General features: G+C 44.1%; 1 protein-coding gene across 2 annotated transcripts in view; it reads right to left on the bottom strand.

Annotated features, from left to right (window-relative positions):
• The window catches only part of MTUS2 (microtubule associated tumor suppressor candidate 2), a 384,721-nt gene that overhangs the window by 227,836 nt on the left and 136,169 nt on the right, over positions 1 to 20,716 (bottom strand). Inside the window, exon 6 of one of the 2 annotated variants that reach the window (XM_018056605.1) lies at positions 7,267 to 7,464. In XM_018056605.1, the coding sequence (XP_017912094.1) occupies positions 7,267 to 7,464 (198 nt within the window). The remainder of the gene's footprint in view (positions 1 to 7,266; positions 7,465 to 20,716) is intronic. The other variant, XM_018056606.1, reaches the window with a different exon arrangement.

The following is a 20,716-nucleotide window of genomic DNA, read 5'->3' as shown; positions in this document are numbered from 1 at the left end:
GGGGTGCCTCCAGGGACCATGTTCTTCACCACTGTGCTATACTGGCTCTTAGGAAAGCTGAAACAGAGAAGATGAGAGTTTACACTTCTTCAGTGGAAGGTTAGATTAAAATGAAAATTTTTCAAACATACAAAAAAAAAAAAAAAGTGAAGTAAATAGTGGCCTGAACCCTCAGAGCTCCATCATCCAGCTTCAAGGATTATCAGACATTTGCCTTTTTTTTCTCATCTATACTGCCCCCTAGCCCAGGATTTTTTTTTTTTTCCCCTTTGCTGGATTATTTCACAGCAAATTCAGAAAACTTTCATTACTTAAAAGCAGTGTGAAATAATTCGATCTGAAGATATAATGCCTTAGGGCTGAGAAGGCTGGGGGGAGGCTTGAGGGCAGGGCTCTTTCCTCACCCCCCAGTTGGGAGGATTCAGGGCTCCCTCCTTGGGGTACCTCTCCCCACTACCCCGCCCAATCAGAGCCACGCCAACAGCTCCCTGCAGGAGGCACCTGCATCCTCTCACCTCCCCACTGGACTTCAACTTCACAGGGGGTGCAGGTCACTGCAGCTCCAGGACTGAGCTCCACACTCCCCTATAACAGATACTGAAAGATTGCGGATTTGGGGAAGAGAAAACTGACAACCTGATCTTCACAAAACAATACAAGGACCCAAAACAGGCAGTTCAGTAAGACTTTTTTTCACTATGAATAAAAATATTAACTCCCTCCCACCAGTCTCAGTTATTTTACTTTCAACCATAAGCGGTCAGCTTCCTTCAAAATCTCATCTCTGGGTAGACGTGAATCACTGCCCAAGTGTCTTGAAAAGGAAAGTACAAGGACATCAATAAGGCTCAACCTCAAAGAGGCAATAGCTTCTCTGAAATTTAAGCTCACAGGTCCCTTTCAGCGCCTTTTCCCATGAATAAAGAATGACTCCCTCTTTGCCAATGGAACATGAGAGAGGGTGACGGCTGCCTCGGCAGGAATTATTAATAATGCTTCTCATCAACTCTGATCTTTATTCAGAAGGCATGTCAGATATAGACAATCAAACATGCCATGTATGTAAACGTACTCTACAGCGTTCATAATCATAAACATTGGATTTAACATTGCAAAAGGCTTTCACACCAACCCACACCTTCATGGATTAATCTTCCAAAAAGGCTACTGATTTCTCACTTCAGATCATTATTGCAAGAACCCAAATTTTATTCAATAATGAAAAGAACACTTACTTATTTCAAGTATTAAAATAAGAACTAAAACTTCAGAGTTTAATGAGACTAACCAATCTCTCTAAATGTTGACAACTAATTTTGGAAACTTTGAAATTCTCTCATGAAAACCCTCAGGGACGTCCCTGCCAGTCCAGTGGTTAAGACTCTCAGTTCCCAATGCAGGGAGCACAGGTTCAGTCCCTGGTTGGGGAACTAAGATCCCACATGCTGTACGTGGTACAGCCAAAAGAAAAAAGAAAACCCTCAACAGCTGGGTTTCAGCTCAATTCATTTAACATGGCTAATTATATGCACAGATATATAAGGTCTTGGACATTCGTGAGACTAGTATGTCAGTTCACGTGATGATATAGCTCTGACTATAGTGAAGTTGCTCAGTCATGTCCGGCTCTTTGCGAACCCATGGACTGTAGCCTACCAGGCTCCTCCGTCCATAGGATTTTCCAGGCAAGAATACTGGAGTGGGTTGCCATTTCCTTCTCCAGGAGATCTTCCTGACCCAGGGATTAAACCAGGGTCTCTCCCATTGTAGGCAGACGCTTTCCCGTCTGAGCCACCAGGGAAGCTCTGAATATAATTATACTACAAATGACCAATTAACTTTTTGAGTTGTAATCTATGAGCAGATCACAGTCGGGCTTCCCTGGTGGCTCAGCGGTAAAGAACTTGCTTGCCAATGCAGGAGACGCAAGTTCGATCCCTGGGTCTGGGCAGATGCCCTGGGGAAACGACAACCCCTGCACTTCAGGAGGTTTTCTGGATGTACCAACAGTTCCTCCCAAAGTATCTCCTAGATCATGCCCATCTCCACCTCCCCAAATACTGTCCAGTTTACAACCCCTCCAAGAAACTCCCAGATCACCTTACTCAGAGATGAACCCTCCATGGGATGAACTGAGAGAGTAGCATTGCCATATAAACACTTCCACGTGTCAAACAGGCAACTAGTGGGAAGCTGCTGCGTAGCACAGTGAGCCCAGCCGGGTGCTCTCTGATACCTGCAGGGGTGGGAGGGGGTGCTGGGAGGGAGCCTCATGAGGGTGGGGACACATGTATAGCTGATTCATGCTGTTGCACAGTTGGAGAAGACTCTTAAGAGTCCTTGGACTGCAAGGAGATCCAACCTGTCCATCCTAAAGGAAATCAGTCCTGAATATTCACTGGAAGCTGAAGCTGACACTCCAATACTCTGGCCACCTGATGTGAAGAGCTGACTCATTGGAAAAGACCCTGATGCAAGGAAAGGCTGAAGGTGGGAGGAGAAGGGGACAACAGAGGATGAGATGGTTGGACGGCATCAATGACTCAACGGACATGAGTTTGAGTAAACTCCAGGAGTTGGCAATAAACAGGGAGCCCTGGTGTACTGCAGTCCATGGGGTCGCAAAGAGACACGACTGAGCAACTGAGTGACTGAACTGAACTGAACAGCAGAAACCAATACAATATTGTAAAGCAATTATCATCCAATTTTTAAAAAGTGTGTTATATAAGAAAACCTAATGGCTGAGACAAATGTTTTCAATGGATTAAACAGGGGAAAAAAAGATTACAAAGAGTACATATGACTCCCAAGTTGTGAAAGAAAAAAAATGTGTATATGCCTATGAGAATAAACTAGAAAGATACACATCAAAAAAGCAAAAAAGAAATGAACCCTCCACCCCAACTCAGTTTTAAGGCTGTGAGCACAAATATCCCCTGGTCATGATTATTTATCTCCGTTTCAGTTTCTCTGCTCACATCCAGTTCCACCCCTACTTTCCCAAACATTCTACTGCTTCCCTGAACCAGAAACAGAAGCAAGAGAAAACCCTTCAGATTTCTGCTTTCTCTTTCCAAATTCTTTGTTTCAGGATTTCTGGCCTCAGCTCACCGCAGAGAGAAAACATGAGCTATCACAGAAGAGAACAAGACAAGGAGAAATTGAAAAAGGCAGCTGCAAATGTCACCTTCTTCATGATATTTTCTATTTCTTGAGCACCAATAGGTTAGGTGCTATTCAGAATCCACAATGAGAGATGAAACTCCACATAAATTATCCTATCCTTGGGTGATATGATCTATTTTCATTAACGATTAATTCATGAAACTGTAAGTTTTCCCATCCATCCCGCCATCCCACACACACATCCAAAGGTCTTAACTTTTTTTTAATTGGTATTTTTATTTTTTTAATTTATTTTTAATTGGAATATAAATGCTTTATAATGTCGTATTGGTTTCTGCTGGACAACATGAATTAGCTATAAACATATGTATATCCCTTCCCTCTTGAGCCTCCTTCCCACCCACTCACATCCCACCCCTCTAGGTCATCACAGAGTGCCAAGCTGAGCTCTCTATGCTATACAACAGCTTCCCACTAACTATCTATTTAACACATAGTAGTGTGTATATATCAGTGCTATTCTCTTAAAAAACACCTCCTATCCACTGGGAAAATCAAGTCTACAAACCTAACTGCTGATAAATTTGACAACCCTGTATACTCTGGGCTACTACTAACACTAAATTCCATAGCTATTGTTTTTCTCAAAGCTTCCACTGCCTAAAGCATACTGAAGAGTCTTTTTCCTTTCCCTGATAACTATTTAAAAAATGATGAGCTACGTACTGGGTTGGACCTGCTGAAATACTATGATTTTAAGGAGAAATTTAACTTTTAAGTTAGGAGATTATTTTCTTCCTATTCACGTTCAATCTTTTAAAAACACACAGTGGGTCACGACCTAGTGGGATTTGAAGTTTTATCTGTGGTTCAAAACTGGCCAACTTCATCATCTTCCCACGATGAACCTATAGAGGAGGGGTGAGGGGGTCTCCTGTAGCACACTGAGGATAAAGGTTGCATGTTAATCCAGAGAGACCAGGTTACTAGCAGGGGATTTCAGGGAGCCAGGCTGACCCTACAAGGAGCGCTGCCTCACCATAGTGGCCCCCACACATCCGGTCATCACCGGGAACACACACCTGGGAAGGGGCGGGGCAGGGAGAGGCGGGCTGGGTCTAAGGGCCCTCTCATGCCAACTGGACTCTAAGATTTGCTTCCCTAATAGACAGAAAAGACTCCACATCATGGGTGTGTCTTTACCATGTTTGGCAGCTTTAATAACTAAACAGAGGAAGAAGAACATGGTCCCAGGATGGGACCAGGTCATTCTGTTTGCTCAGCTATAAAATGAAGGGGTGGACAGGATGGTAAAATACCGTCAGATTATAAGGACCAACAGATGATTTCTTTCCCTGTGTTGGCTCCAACTGCCAAAACTTTGTGGAGAAAATCAGAAGACACATACATCAGGGCACCTGCCTTGGGAAGCCTCTGCCCTGGGGGCGCTGAATGAATGGTGCTAAGTCTGAGCCCCCGGTAGAGGGCAGACTCCATGTAAGACCACAGTCGGGGCTTCCAGGCCACCCTTTTACAGTCATCACTGCTTGCCCATCAGGACACAGAAAAACCACACAGAAGAGTTGCAAATAAATCAAGGTAGCCCAGGAGACACTAGGAGATTCATAACAAAACACTCAAGTGTCCCGCACACAGTATTCACAGCCACATGGACAGTGTCAAGACTACTTACAGGCACGTGAGTATCTAAAATCATGAACTGCACATTTGCAAATAGTTTCCCATTATAATCATGTTTCAGATTTTGAGGGATCTCCTGCCTGTTGTGCAATCCCTTATTATAGCCGTATTCCTAAAACAAACCCTAGGGGAATATAATGCCTAAAGAAAGGTACACAGGAAACAAAAAGGAACAAACTCTGATATCATATTAGCTGTTTTCATGAGCTAAACTGGCAACATTTGCTCCTAGGAGTTAATCTAAGGACTTGCAGCTCTCCCAAGAGTTTTGTATTTTACTTAATCCTTGTCATCAAAGCATCAGGAGCAAAAGTTTTCCTGACATTAAATCTAGTAACAAGCAGAAGCATAATATTAATAGCTAATAGTATTAAGACACGGAGAAGGCAATGGCACCCCACTCCAGTACTCTTGCCTAGAAAATCCCATGGACGGAGGAGCCTGGTGGGCTGCAGAACATGGGGTTGTGAAGAGTCAGACACGACTGAGTGACTTCCCTTTCACTTTTCACTTTCATGCATTGGAGAAGGAAATGGCAACCCACTCCAGTGTTCTTGCCTGGAGAATCCCAGGGAAGGGGGAGCCTGGTGGGCTGCCGTCTATGGGGTCGCACAGAGTCGGACATGACTGAAGCGACTTAGCAGCAGCAGTATGAAGACATAAATAAGTGTGAAGTTTTTCTGTGATTTAGTGAAGGACAAATTTATATACAGTTAGGCAGCAAATAATTAAAAACTCAGTTCTAACATACTGTTTTTTAGAAATAGAAAACAGTCCTGAAGAGAGTAAATATTGCTTTTACGATGAAGTTTGTAAGCTAAGAGTTATTTCCTCTGGCACATGGCTCTTGTCTCCTTGGGTGTTCACGAGTCCTCGGCCTGCATCCTTTGATGCACAGGTGAGAAGAAATGCCCTAAGCACATCTGGAATTATTCCATTCACACCTGTTACCTCTCCTTTTGAAAAAGCACCTGCTGTGGGGACAGGGCTCATTTTTTTTAAGAAGTCAAAATCTTAACTCCTTCCTTGGAAAGACACATACCATATGAGATTTTTTTTTTTTTTATCATTTATGCTCCATCTAAGAGAGAAATATGACCCTGGGAACCTCTATTGAAAATGATGACAGATCATTGCTCCTCTATTTCAAAACCTTCGGACTGTTAATATGAGCACGTGCGCACACACACACACATACACACCCCTAGAAATAAGAGTCACACATTTAAAAACAGTTCTCTAGTATATTTGTGTTAAGATTTTGAGACGTGTACCATACCGTGATGCAACCCCTGATCCCAGCGGGATTCCTAAAATGATTCCCAGGTGAAAGCAGGTCACCTTCAGGGAACCAAGTGAACAACCTCTCAGAAATGCTTACAAATACATTAAGAGGAAGGAAAATATAACCCATTACTTTTAGGAATAACCAGGCAGGCCAAAATTTAGACCAAGTGTACAAATGCTCCACCCAAGAAAGAACAGGGGGAAAAAAATAAGCTTAGAGAAAGGAAATGGAACAAATAATACAAAATCCATCTCATTCTTAACCTCTCTTCCTCTTCTCTCTCTCCCCCTCACCACCCCTTATTCCAACTTGATTCAGCTCATATCATCCTTCAAACAGCTCTCCATAGGAAAGCTGCTAAGGAGTATGCAGATCATTACTACTTGACATCTGAGGTGTCACAGCTTCAGATCCAGTCGATGAGGCTGAAAAGCTGCTTGAGCCTTGATGGTTCAGGTGAACAAGGGCATCCTCTGAGTCTTCTTTAGGGACAGGGGCTGCTGGGACCTGCTTGAAGGCTATAACTTCATCCTTTCAAATTCAGCTTACAACACCAGTGTCCGGAAGCAGGTCTGGACTGACACCATCTCAGCTCACGGGGACCTTCCTTGGCACAGACTTAGAAGAAGCTCAGCTGGGCTTCCCTGTTTCTAGCACCCTTGAGTTGACTTTTAGAAACTGAGTGCTCCACCAACAGGAAGGCATAATGGATAATCACAGGTGACTAAAATGATTCTTTCCACTATATTCCACATCTAATATGCTTCACAATAACACAACATGGTAATAACATTTTTGGATTTTTCTGTGGCTTCTTACCTAGAATGCATGAGGCAAAGGGCTCCTGCAATCAGCCTCCAGAAAGCAATAAGTCACTTTCTAGATTTAAGAGTAATTTAGAAGTCCTTTTCAGGCACATTCACTCCCCATATAACTTGGAAAATGGCAGTGCCAAACAGGCTTTTTTTCCCCTACAGTAGATTATTTTTAAAGTCCCAAGCATGGTAGAGTAAGGTAGTCAACCGAAATTCTTACTTTATGCACACAGAAATTGCAATCCCGTGTACACGTGCTGATTCGCTCTCTGCTGGTCAGGCCTGTCTGGAACAGCAGTGTCGCCTGCCCGCCCGCCCGTCCGCCCCACTTACGGTTGGCCAGCCGGCTGGGCTCGGGCTGGGCGCTGTCCGCCGACTGGGTGCTGGACACCGAGGACACGCTGGAGCTCCGGACGAAGCCGAAGGCCGCCAGCTTGGCTGCGGGGAGACGCGAGTAGCCAGGAGGACGAAGTCCAGATTTGGGTAGGTTGGATTTTGCAGCATTTGAACTGGAAGCTTTCTTTAAATCTGCTAAAATGAACCCAAACCAGGAAGAAAAAAAAAAGCCTCAGTTGACAGCAAGATAGAGAATGCACAGATTGTGAATACTAACCCAGATCCAGCATAAACAAACCATAATTTACTCTTTTTAAAAGTTTATTTAGTTATCTATTTTGGGCTATGCTAGGTTTTCCATCCCTGGGTCAGGAAGATCCCCTGGGGAAGGACATGGCAACCCACTCCAGTATTCTTGCCTGGAGAATCCCATGGACAGAGGAGCCTGGTGGGCTACAGTCCATGGGGTCACAAAAGAGTTGGACACAACTTAGTGACGTAGAATGCATTCAAAACTTTAAAATTAGTTCCCAGTTATATGCAAAGCTGGTTAATGTTGAAATAATAAAACATTATTATAAATCCCACCTCTGTGTTTGAGCCAAGCTCCACACCTAGCCACTGCAAGGATCATCCCAATCCTACAAGAAGTCTCTCAACACCAGGTAGGACCAGAACGTTATCAATACACAAATGCTTTTTAATGACACTTAAAGGGGAAAAGGGCCAAGCAGCCTACTGTTTTGTATAACATTCCTAGTCAAGCCACTTAACTTTCACTGCAGCCATATTTACTGTGTTCAGACCCTTCATCAGTGTTCTTATGCTACAATGAACTCTTCATTATCTATTGAAAGCTCAATCAGGTTCCCTATTAATTTAAGAAATGGACTATCCGTTTAAAAAAAAAAAAAGAAAATTAAAGGTGTAAAAATGTCAGTGAACAGTCTACATATAGAAAGCATTTTGGACATGAGTGTAAGCCTACTGCAGGAGAAGGTGAAGAACAGGAAAGCCTGGTGTGCTGCAGTCCATAGGGTCACAAAGAGTTGGACACATGACTGAGCAACAAGGTGTGGAAATATAGAGAGAACCAACGGACTCTAGGCTGGCCTACGGAGCCCCTTCCTCTGGCAACAGCTCCCCTGAGGGGGAGGCTGGGGTCACACCTGTGTCCAGTGAAAGTGAGGTCTGTACAGCTGTGGTTTCCTGACTTCTGCTTTTAGGAATAGGACTATGGGATTGGACTGGGGCCCTTCTGAGAGTGACCCTGAGTCACGAATCTTTGCCAGGACCTATGTGCATGTCTTGGAAAGGAGTTGGGACTGATGCCTGGCTCAGGGGAAAGGCTACCTTGTCATATAGGGGCCCGCTGGGTAGCCATTCATGAAAAAGCAGCCATTAGGGTGAAAAAGAGGAAAAAAGGCCAAGCGGTCTGTGCTCCTAAGACCAGATGGCTCAGTACTACCTGCTCCACCTATGTGCCTGTCACACAGAAATCCTGATGCCCAGGTGCTGGTGGTTGTTAGTCGCTCAGTTGTGCTGACACTTTGTAACCCGTGGACTGTAGCCCACCAGGCTCCTCTGTCCATAGGATTCCCCAGGCAAGAATACTGGAGTGGGTTGCTGTGCCCTCTTCCAGGGGATCTTCCCGACCCAGAGATTAAACCCAAGTCTCCTGCATCTCCTGTACTGCAAGTGGAATCTTTAGAGCTAAACCACCAGGGAAGCCCAATCCTCAGGGTCATCTAAAAGAACACCCACGGCATCTCTGTGGACACCAAAGAGCTTAACTCAAACCCACCCAGGGTCCTGACATCCCATAAAGCAACCACTGCCATAGGGAGGTCCCACCCCAGAGGATGTTGGTTTGAAGCTTTCTGGAAGAAACGTTATCGATACAAGCAGAGCACAGGAACCTCCAGGGAAAACAACAAAGGGAAAAAAGGCTGAAGGCAGAGGGGAGGAGGAAAGAGACAGAGAGAGCATTGGCCTAAATCATAAGGGACAAAAAGTGGAAGCAACACAAAGGTGCATTGACTGAGGAAGGCCAACACACGCAGTATTTCTCAGCCATAAAATGGACCGAGGCCCTGATACAGGCTACAATATGGATGAATCGTGGAACATTAAAGCAGGGGCCCCCCAAACTCCGGAATCTAATGCTTGATGACCTGAAGTGGAGCTCACATCATAACAATATAATAATAGAAATAAAGTTACACAATAAATGTAACACACCTGAATTATCCCGAAACCATCCCCCCACCACCCCCCAGTTCATGGAAAAATTGTCTTCCATGAATTCCGTCCCTGCTGCCGAAAAGGTTGGGGACCGCTGCATTACAACAAATGGAAGAAGCCAGACAGAAAAGGCTGCACGTTGCATGATTCAATTATATGCAACGTCCGGAGGAGGCAAATCTATAGAGACAGGAAGTAGGTTAATGGTTGCCAGGGGCTGGAGTTTGGGGAAAAGGGGAGGGTTTGATAACAGGCACAGGGTTTCTATAAAAATGTTCTAAGACTGATGGTGGTTGTGGTTGCCCAATGCTGTGAATAGACTAAAAGCCACTGAACAGCATCCTTTAAAAGGGTGACTCCTATCTAGCCTTATGAATTATATATCAATGGAGCTGTTGTATGAAAACAGAAATTTTTTAAAGAATAAGGAATTCTTGTGTTCAGTAACAGGCTTACACTGAGCTGCAGCAATGAGTGTCAGAAACTCTATCAGCATCTTCACTTTCAAAGGGCCGTGACAGACGGAGGACTTGGCCTGGCATTGTGAGTCCTCCACGAAAACCCCTTCCAACAGTGAGATGGAAGAGACGCTCTGTATGGCAGATCAAAGTCTCTTCCAAATGAATATGACCATAATGGGGAAATTAACTAACTCCAAAAATTAATTTGAACACTTACAAAAAGACCTCTAGAATCAAATATTCAAATCCCATGCAAATGAGCTTATGTGTGCTTACGTCTTTCATTTTCATCAAGGCTATACATTCTGTCAAGAATTTTGCCCCCCCCCCAAAAGATACAAACTCCTGTTTGAACAACATAAGAGATTTTGCTGCTATTAAGCGCTAAAAAGACGTGTCACTTTTTCAAAGTAATCCTGGTTTTCTTTTGAAAGATGAATCCTTTGAAGAACGCAAATCTTCACATTTAGAGGGAAAATGAAAAGTTGTTATTTGTTCTTACCTCTTCCCATTTTGTAGTGATTCTCCTTCAAATATGACTTTGGAATGCTAGAAATATCTCAGTCAACTAGAATGAGATTATGGTGCTTTATGGCTCAATACTATATTGATAACGGTCCATCCATTGTTGTCCCATGTTTCTGACATCTCAGGTAGTGAAAAAAAAACCTTTAAGAATGGAAATGGGTATCCATCCAACTCAATATGCATTGACAGGCACCACCATGGCCAAGGCACTTTAGAAGGCACCGTGGGAAATTCAGAAACAAAGCAGGGGCCCCCAAGAGGGGCTTACAACCTACTGGCATAGAGACATTTGTTGATAAATAACCACGGTCTAGAATAAGGGGTCAAACAGGCCCAAACAGAGGCCAGACCAAGCGCAATAGGAAGCAAAGAGCTGAAGAAAGGCAAAATCATCAAGTAGAATGACCCAGGGTGTTTACCAGGGCCCATTTTCTCCTGATTTTACATCTGAAGTGGGTATTTTCTGGTATATTTATACACACAGAACAACACATTATATGACTCAAACTACCCTTTTTATTTTTTTATTTTTTTTAATTTTTAAAAATTTTTTTTTATTTTTTAAATTTTAAAATCTTTAATTCTTACATGTGTTCCCAAACATGAACCCCCCTCCCACCTCCCTCCCCACAACATCTCTCTGGGTCATCCCCATGCACCAGCCCCAAGCATGCTGCACCCTACGTCAGACATGGACTGGCGATTCAATTCTTACATGACAGTGTACATGTTAGAATTCCCATTCTCCCAAATCATCCCACCCTCTCCCTCTCCCTCTGAGTCCAAAAGTCCGTTATACACATCTGTGTCTTTTTTCCTGTCTTGCATACAGGGTCGTCATTGCCATCTTCCTAAATTCCATATATATGTGTTAGTATACTGTATTGGTGTTCTTCTTTCTGGCTTACTTCACTCTGTATAATTGGCTCCAGTTTCATCCATCTCATCAGAACTGATTCAAATGAATTCTTTTTAACGGCTGAGTAATACTCCATTGTGTATATGTACCACAGCTTTCTTATCCATTCATCTGCTGATGGACATCTAGGTTGTTTCCATGTCCTGGCTATTATAAACAGTGCTGCGATGAACATTGGGGTACATGTGTCTCTTTCAATTCTGGTTTCCTCAGTGTGTATGCCCAGCAATGGGATTGCTAGGTCATAAGGTAGTTCTATTTGCAATTTTTTAAGGAATCTCCACATTGTTCTCCATAGTGGCTGTACTAGTTTGCATTCCCACCAACAGTGTAGGAGGGTTCCCTTTTCTCCACACCCTCTCCAGCATTTATTGCTTGCAGATTTTTGGATTGCAGCCATTCTGCAAACTATCCTTTTTAAAAAACTTTTATTATAGTCCTTCCCAGTTGCTTTTGAAAAGTTTTTTTCTTTCACAGATACTTTGTAGAGAGGCGGTTCACTTTGTTCGAGTGGCTGAGAAAGAAATCCTCTCTCACTTTACTTTTGAATAAGAATAAACAGCAGCTGCTTTTTCCTCCATGTTGGGAGATAATAAGCAAAAACTTTTAATGTTAAAGTTGCAACCATCCCACAGGAGACGAGAAAGACACAATTAAAGAAAGACAGGAAGTGGCAGGTTTTAGGATTGTACTAGAGATCTGAGTTTGATGGTAACATCAAGTGTATAATCTCAGGACAGACTCAAACTCTCTGAATCTGTTTCCTCATAGAAAACATGAGGACAGGACCTCCCTGATGGTGTAGTGGGTAAGAATCCACTTGCTGATACAACATAGGGATTGCTCCCTGGTCCAGGAAGATCCCATGTGCCACAAAGCAGCTAAGTCTGTGAGCCACGACTATTGAGCCAGCGCTCTAGAGCCCAGGAGCTGTAACAAGAGAAGCCACTGCAATGAGAAGCCCGCATGCAGCAACTAGAGGGTACCCCCTGCTCCCCGCAACTGAGAAAAGTCTGCTTGCACAGCAAGGAAGGACAAGAGCAACCAAAGATAAACACGTAAGTTATAAAGGAGAAAAGAAAAATGAGGATAAAACCACCTGCCCGTTATAATGACAGAAATGAAATTGCGTCTAAAAATGCATATCCTGGGGCTTCCCTGGTGCTCCAATGGTTAAGACAGCCGCACTCCCAGGAAGGCCTTTGAGGAAGCTGTTGGTGAGGGTTGAAAGTGAGGGAATTGATGGAAAGTGAGACTCTGATGCTGGGAGGGATTGGGGGCAGGAGGAGAAGGGGACGACCCAGGATGAGATGGCTGGATGGCATCATGGACTCGATGGATGGCATCACTGACTCGATGGACGTGAGTCTGAGTGAACTCTGGGAGTTGGTGATGGACAGGGAGGCCTGGCGTGCTGTGATTCACGGGGTCGCAGAGTCGGACACCACTGAGCGACTGGACTGAACTGAACTGAACTGAGTCCTTGTTAAGGGTGGCTGAAAGTTTAGCAACAATGTTACCTGCTGTGGCATGGAATGTAGAAATTGTATCTAAAGAATTCAGGACTCCTGCTAAGGAGATTTCCAGGCCAAGAAATGAAGATGCTACCCGGCTACTTACTATTCTGATAAAAAAGAAGAATGGAGAGACAAGCTAAAGATGTGAACATAAAGTAATGGTTAAACGTTAAGAAGTAACAACACACTGAAAATTCAAAGCGTTTCTAAATGATAAACAAGATCAAAATTAAGAAATGTAAATATTTTAAAATTAAAATAAAATAAAATAAAATTAATAACTCAAAAAAAAAAAAAAAAAAGAAATGGCTTCTGGGCCAAGACCAGACCTAGGTCACTGTCAGAAATACACGTCCAATGATGAAGCAAAGAGGTGACAATAACACCCTTTGGTGAGACTTCAAAAAATCTAAAGCAATGCCTGAAATTATTTTTAAGTTTAATGCTAACCTCATGACAGGTGTGTCTGTCCACAATCCAGGTCACTGGCATTGTTTAATACCCAGGCTAGAAAGGGAACTAGTGAAAGTTGTTTTATTTTGGTTTGGTTTGGTTCATGGTTTTAGAGCTGCAAAGGGATGGATCTAAAGGTAAAAACAGAATATTGCTAACTGAGCAATAAGCAATCTGCAAAACCAAATAAACGTATGTATGCAGTATGTCTTTAATTGAGGTCCGAATCGTGAGTTTTACTTTCTTATAGTACTCTAAAACACTGAGACCAAGCATTTTTGCATTATTAGAGTCTAACTAAGATCTGAGCATCTACATCCGCATTTCTGTTTCGATCTTGCTGCCTCACTTTAAGTGGCAGGATTTAATCAGAGATTCACAAACATCCAGTGATGTGTTTTCCACCGTAGAAGAATAAAATCACCACTAGGGAGCGTTGACCACTCTATACATAATTGGTCAGTGTATAAATTCCTCAAAGGCTTTGAGTAAGAAATGGAAATTGGAAAGCGGAGGGTCGGGTGCAGGCTTGAGAGAGTGCTGCAAACAGAAGGACATTTGAGGAAGGGACAAGTAATATAAATACTGCAAATGCCATACTTTTGATGGACAGATCTGCATACGTTTAGAAGCTGTTTAAAAAGAGATGTCAAATACAGGTGACCTTGTACGAGGACACCTTACAGAAATGGCAGAGTTAGTCAATTATTTGTAAATGACTCTAAACCTACCGACGCTTCTAAACTGCTGTGGGTATACGTGCGGATGGAGAAAGCCTTAGATTCTATTTATATCCGTGATTCTCGGGGAAACCATCAGCGTCTCAAAGCTCACTGAAAGGAACAATATTTTTATGAGCAAATGCCCTTGAATCATCTGTTTTCTGATAACTGGCTGTCGCACTGCAATACAGAGGAAAAAATTCAAAGCCCTTGCGCTCTTGGCTAAGGAAAAGACTCAGGAGATTATGATGATAGAGCATCTCTACGGAATGCGTTTAACAGCACAGTTCTCGGAATTCTTCTACAAGCCTGAGGAAACAGCCATCTCACACTACTGAATAGCACCCTACGAGGTGCTGGTGACTAGATTTACGTGGAAAAGGAGGCTTGCCAGCTCACGGTGGTGGACAGAACGCAGGCAGTTTGTCCCTTTCTTACCAAAGATGCCTTAAAGTCAGAATCATTCAATCTGAAGAAGTACAGTTCATAATAAGAGCTAACATTTAGTGACTTCTTTCTCTTAAGCAATTTACATATTTAAACCTAGGACAAGAGAGAGAAAAGAGCTACTTACTGAGGCGGCTATTTCAACAATTTCTGCAACAGAAACAGAGGTCCCCGGCCAGCGGGCAGAGGAGACGTGCAGGCTGCAGCAGACAGGAGAGCCGTCCGCGCTGCAGTAGAGGGAGTGTGCGCTGACCTCCAGCCGGACAGCCAGGGCCACAGAGCCTCGGATCCCGGGGAGGAGGGGGAGAGGCTGAGACAGGGAGGCATGCAGGGGAAGAACCCCTAGCCTTCATCTGCCCATGCAGCACCCAGCACCAGGAATTCACCTTCCCCCTGCCCACCAGTGCCAAGCCCCAGGGTGAGGGGAAACAGACTCCTACAGAGTGCAAACAAATGGACTTCAAGTTCATCCAAGTCAACAGCAAGCATGACTGATCACAAAGACTTTGAGAAGAGCTTACCGCATAACCCAAGCAACCAAAAAGTCAAGAGAAACAAAATCTGCCCCTGAGACTACAGAGAGAATTTAGGAAACAGGAGATATTTTGAAAGAGGCGCCCTTAGAGAAATTTGGGAAGATGTTGCAACAATAAAAGGAACAGAAATCTGCTATGAAAAGAAGCAATCAGACATCAGGAAGATGTGCCAAAACAAGGCTTTCAAGAGAAGCATTAGAAAATAAAGCCCAGCGAGACGGTCTAAAAGGAGGAAAAGCATGAAGAAAGAGAGAGCATGTAAGAAAAACAACAGAGGCTTCCTTGGCAGCCCAGTGGTTTAGACTCGGCCCTCCAATGCAGGAGGTATGGGTTTGATCTCTGGTTGGGAAGTGGCTCAGATGGTAAAGTATCTGCCTACAATGCAGGAGACCTGGGTTCGATCCCTCGGTCGGGAAGATCCTCTGGAAAAGGAAACGGCAACCCACTCCAGTACTCTTGCCTGGAAAATCCCATAGACAGAGGAACATGGTAGGCTACAGTCCATGGGGTCACAAAGAGTAGGACACGACTGAGAGACTTCACTCACTGGGAAGTGGAAAGAGTGTCAGACTTTATTTTCCTGGGCTCCAAAATCACTGCAGATGGTGACTTTAGCCATGAAATTAAAAGATGCTCACTCCTTGGAGAAAAGTTATGACCAACCTAGACAGCATATTTAAAAGCAGAGACATTGCTTTGCCAACAAAGGTCCATCTAGTCAAGGCTATGGTTTTTCCAGTGGTCATGTATGGATGTGAGAGTTGGAGTATAAAGAAAGCTGAATGTGCTTTTGAACTGTGGTGTTGGAGAGAGACCCTTGCACAGCCAGGAGATCCAACCAGTCCATCCTAAAGGAAATGAGTCTTGAATATTCGTTGGAAGGGCTGATGTTGCGGCTGAAACCCCAATCCTTTGGCCACCTGATGCAAAGAGCTGACTCATTTGAAAAGACCGTGATGCTGGGAAAGATTGAAGGCAGGAGAAGGGGATGACAGAGGATGAGATGGTTGGACGGCATCATCAACTCAATGGACATGAGTTTGAGTAACCTCCGGGAGTTGGTGATGGATAGGGAGGCCTGGTGTGCTGTGGTCCAAGGGATCGCAGAGTCAGACATGACTGAGCAACTGAACTGAACTGCCTGGGAAGTTAAATCCCACATGTCTCTCAGCAAAAAAAAAAAAAAAAAAATCAAAACATGGTAACAAATTCAATAAAGATTTCAAAAATGGTCTACATGAAAAAAATCTTTAAAAAAATTTTTCAAATGAAAGAAAAACTAGACATAAGTTCACCACTTTGGGAGGTCCAAATACCAAATAATAGAAATTTTAGGAAGACGGAGAAAACAGAGAAGTTGGACTGAACAAAACACAAGATGATGAGATGATTGCCCAAAGCTGAAGGGAAATAGAGTTTAGCAAGTCCTAGCAAGATAAATCAATTTACCCTCCCTTCTTTCCCTTCACCTCTCTGAATTCCTCTCTATCTCTGTCTGCCATATTTCTGTCTCTCCCTCTCTCTCTCTCATCTTCTCTCACTCTCTGTATGACACACAGTGCGCCCATGCACACACACACACACACACACAGAATTTTTAAAACACCAAGGGTAAGAGAAGATTCTAAGCTTTTGGAGAGAAATAAAAACAGGTCTCCTACCCCCACCCCACCCCAAAAAAATTCTCAGATAGTCACCACGTTTCTTTTGAGCAACACTAAGAAGTCTGCATGTTTTGAAAGAAACTCATCTTCAACCCAGAAAATTCTATTTGATCTAGTGAATGCAGACTAAAGATAGTTTCAGAAAGGCAAAAATCTCAGCAAGTTTGCTTTCCTTGAACTCTCTCTGGAAATTTCCAAGGATACACTCCAGCAAAACAAACAAGGAAACAACACATCCATCCCAGGAGCAAGAGGAAGGGAAGTTCCACAAGAACAACATCAAATCCTTCACTCCCTCACACCACACTACACCCGACAAACTCTCCTGCCCCCCAGCTTGGGCTGAGATCCCCTCCTCTGTTCCCCTGGGCCCAGAAGACTTTATGGTCACAGCACAAAATCACACCACGTCGTAACTGCCCGGGGATCTCGTCTTGTTCACGGTTGTTTCCTAAGGGCCTAAAACAACTTGACCAACAGTAGGTGCTCAATATTTATTATGTATACTAACAGTGTTTGTCCAAATAAGCAGAATAGCTGTTAAGCCTGTGACCCGCCCCAGAGCCACTGAAGCTATCTCTGGGTCCTGGCTGAGGAAAATTGCATTTGTACTACTTCCTACAGGCTTTAGGCGTTTGGCATGCCCTGCCATTATTAAGCATGCTCAGTCGCAACAAAAGTAAACCAAAGTGGGGATGGCCAAACGCACAATAAAAACATCTCCATTACGAACGTCCATTCCAGCAGTATGTAGTAACGGTGATACTGAGAGATAAACTATTAATAATACAAATGCCAAAACAAACCGAATGTTCTTCGGAAGCCTCCGAGATACGCCCCAGGGTCATCCGGTGTCATTAAGACTCCAAAGGAACCATAGTTATGCCACAGGCTCCTTGACCACGTGTCTGTGCTGAGTCGTATCCGACTCTTTGTGACCTCAGGGACTGTAGGCCACCAGGCTCCTCTGTCCATGGGATTCTCCAGGCAGGAATACTGGAGTGGGTTGCCATTTCCTTCTTCATCTCTTTGACCATCTCAGGAATTTCACTGTTGGTCTGTCTTTACAGGGATGTTTTCCCATTGGATTAAAATTTTTCTTGGTAGACGCTACATAGTTCTCATGAAATTAAGTAAACCCATGATAAAAATAATGATATGGCACTTAAATGATGCCAATAAACTATTTTCATTCTATTTTTTATTTGGCGGGGGGAGGCTTCCCAGGTGACTCGGTGGTAAAGAATTTGCCTGCCAATGCAGGAGACATGGGTTTGACCCCTGGGTCGGGAAGATCCCCTGGGTCACAGTCTGAACAACAAAACAAAGCACAGCCCCCGTTCCCTGGCAGCGAGCACCGTGCTCTCTTCTCCACCAGGGCGTTTTTAGAAACAGGAGTCTATTCTCATTGCCTCCACTCCCTCAATTTTCATTCACTTCTCATTCACTTCTCAACTCACTAATATGTGACTTCCGCCCCCACATTCTACTAAAATTGCTCATTCAAAACTAGGTCACCAACTGCTTCCTAATTTCCCATCCCAACCGCCTCTTTGCATTTCTAATTGCCCTGTCTCCTGTGAGACAGATTTGACCATTTTTCTGCCTCGGATGCTCCCTCTTCATTAGACTAAAACACTGCATTTCCCCCCATGTCCCCCACCAGCCAGCCACCCTGCGGTGGGCGTCCTGCCTCTTGCAGGCTTCTTCCTTCAGTCACCCCTTAGATGTGGGCACACGGTCCCCTTCGTGACCTTTTCCTTACTCGATTCTCCCTCTCTTACCCATTTGCACAGATCGAGGTGGAGACAACGACTCCCATGTTGACCTTTGGCATAGACCTCTCTCCAGTCCCCATTTCTGCCCTTTGGAGACTTCTACCCAAATGTCCCCAAGGAAGCTCGAGCCCTGCCTGTGTCCAGTGACTAAGTGTCCACCCCCAGCCCCACCCTATAAAGCATTTTCCGGTACTTCTGACTGAGTAGTCGGTCCCTGTAAGGGATCTGCTTCACCACACTCATGACCTCTCTCTCTGACAGGTATACGCATGCTACCTTTACCCCTTCTGGTAAATTCCTACTCATTCTGCAAAACTCATCTCATCTCCTCATCTGGAAAAGCCTCCCAGAGCCCCCACCTGCCCAAGCTGAGTTGGGGACCCCGCTCATGTGCATTCTGAAAATCTCTATCAAAAGCATCTCTCTTATCTCACTATACGTTTTTGCCAAGTTTGGGCTATATATTTTAATCTGTGCATCCCAAACATAGACCAGCACCTGGCCCACACCAGGTTCCCAGAAAACCTCTGCTCAACAGCAGAATGAATAAAATACTGGATAAAGGAATGATGTGAACATTCAAACACCAGTGATTCTCTGAAACCGCATTTGGTCAGCAAAATACAGCCCGCAGGCTGGCCGTTTATTTCTGTAAAAAGAGCTTTACTGGAACCTGGCCATGCTCATTCACTTGGTGTGACCACTTCTGCTCTAATGATGGCAGAGTGGAGTAGTTCTAACAGAGGCTGTTTGGCCCACAAAGCTTAAAATATTTACTATCTGTCCTTAATTTGCCTGCTTCTGCTCCAAATCATCTCAGCACTTTATCAACTTTACCTAATGATGGGAAGAAAAAAAACCACACACAAGAGCTCCCACTGCTGCTGCTACTGTTAACATTTATCCAATAGATATTGCAGTTCTAAATGCCTGTTCTCACGGACTGGGCTTCCCTGGTGGCTCAGATGGTAAAGAATCTGCCTGCAATGCAGGAGACCCTGGTTCAGTTCCTGGGTTGGGAAGATCCGCTGGCAAAGGGATAGGCTACCCACTCCAGCATTCTCAGGCTTCCCTGTGGCTCAGCTGATAAAGAATCTGCCTGCAATGTGGGAGACCTGGGTTCGACCCCTAGGCTGGGAAGATCCCCTGTGAGAGGCTACCCACTCCAGTGTTCCGGCCTGGAGAATTCCGTGGACTGTACAGTCCATGAGGTCCCAAAGAGTCAGACACAACTGAGTGACTTTCACTTTTTCTCACAGACTATGCACTGCAGTGGGGTGAGAGATGGCCAGTGTGTGGAAGCAAAATAAGAATTACAGGCCATGATATAAACTGCTGAAGGAGACAAACAGGAAAATGTGTTAGAAAGTACCTGATTGGGAAGGGGCCCTGAATAGGGGGATCACAGTCAGGTTTCATTCCAGGGCCATGACACTTATGTCTTTTTAAGATTTTTTTTTTTTTTTTATGTGGGCCACTTTTAAAGTCTTCACTGAATTTGTTACAATATTGACTGTTTTATGTTTCGGTTTTGGGGCATGAGGCATGTGGGATCTTAGTTCCCCAACCAGGGATCGAACCTGTACCCCTGCATTGGGGGGTAAAGTACTAAGCACGGGACCACCAGGGAAGTCCTTGGAACCATGACATTTATGTTGAAACCTGAAGGAGAGGACAGGGCAGGGCTTGGAGTGTGCTGAAGGAAGTATGTTCTAGAAGGCGTGCTGACCACAGAACCCTTTTGTCAGGAAGGGGTTGAAATGCATAAAGAACTGAAAGGAGGCCATGGGGTGGGGGTACGGAGACCCGCATGAAAAGGAAGAAAGGGAAACAAACAGGCTCCAGCAGGGAGACCTGCCCTTGGAGACCGGGGAGACAGGTGAGAGATACTGGATTCACTGATTACATTCCAAACATCGGTCACTATACGAAGAGCTTCCATTCTGACATTATCATGACTACTCAGACTTTTTCAAAAATTAATACTACGCTTCTGTTTTAAATTGTTATAATTATATGCAGGTCAGGAAGCAACAGTTAGAACTGGAAATGGAACAACAGACTGGTTCCAAATAGGAAAAGGAGTATGTCAAGGCTGTATATTGTCACCCTGCTTATTTAACTTCTATGCAGAATATATCTTGAGAAATGCTGGGCTGGAAGAAGCACAAGCTGGAA

Source organism: Capra hircus, chromosome 12 (genome assembly GCF_001704415.2).
Source record: "Capra hircus breed San Clemente chromosome 12, ASM170441v1, whole genome shotgun sequence".
In the NCBI taxonomy this organism is placed as follows: Eukaryota; Metazoa; Chordata; class Mammalia; order Artiodactyla; family Bovidae; genus Capra; species Capra hircus.
Note: the sequence above shows the minus strand (reverse complement) of the source record. Positions and strands in the feature narration are given on the sequence as shown.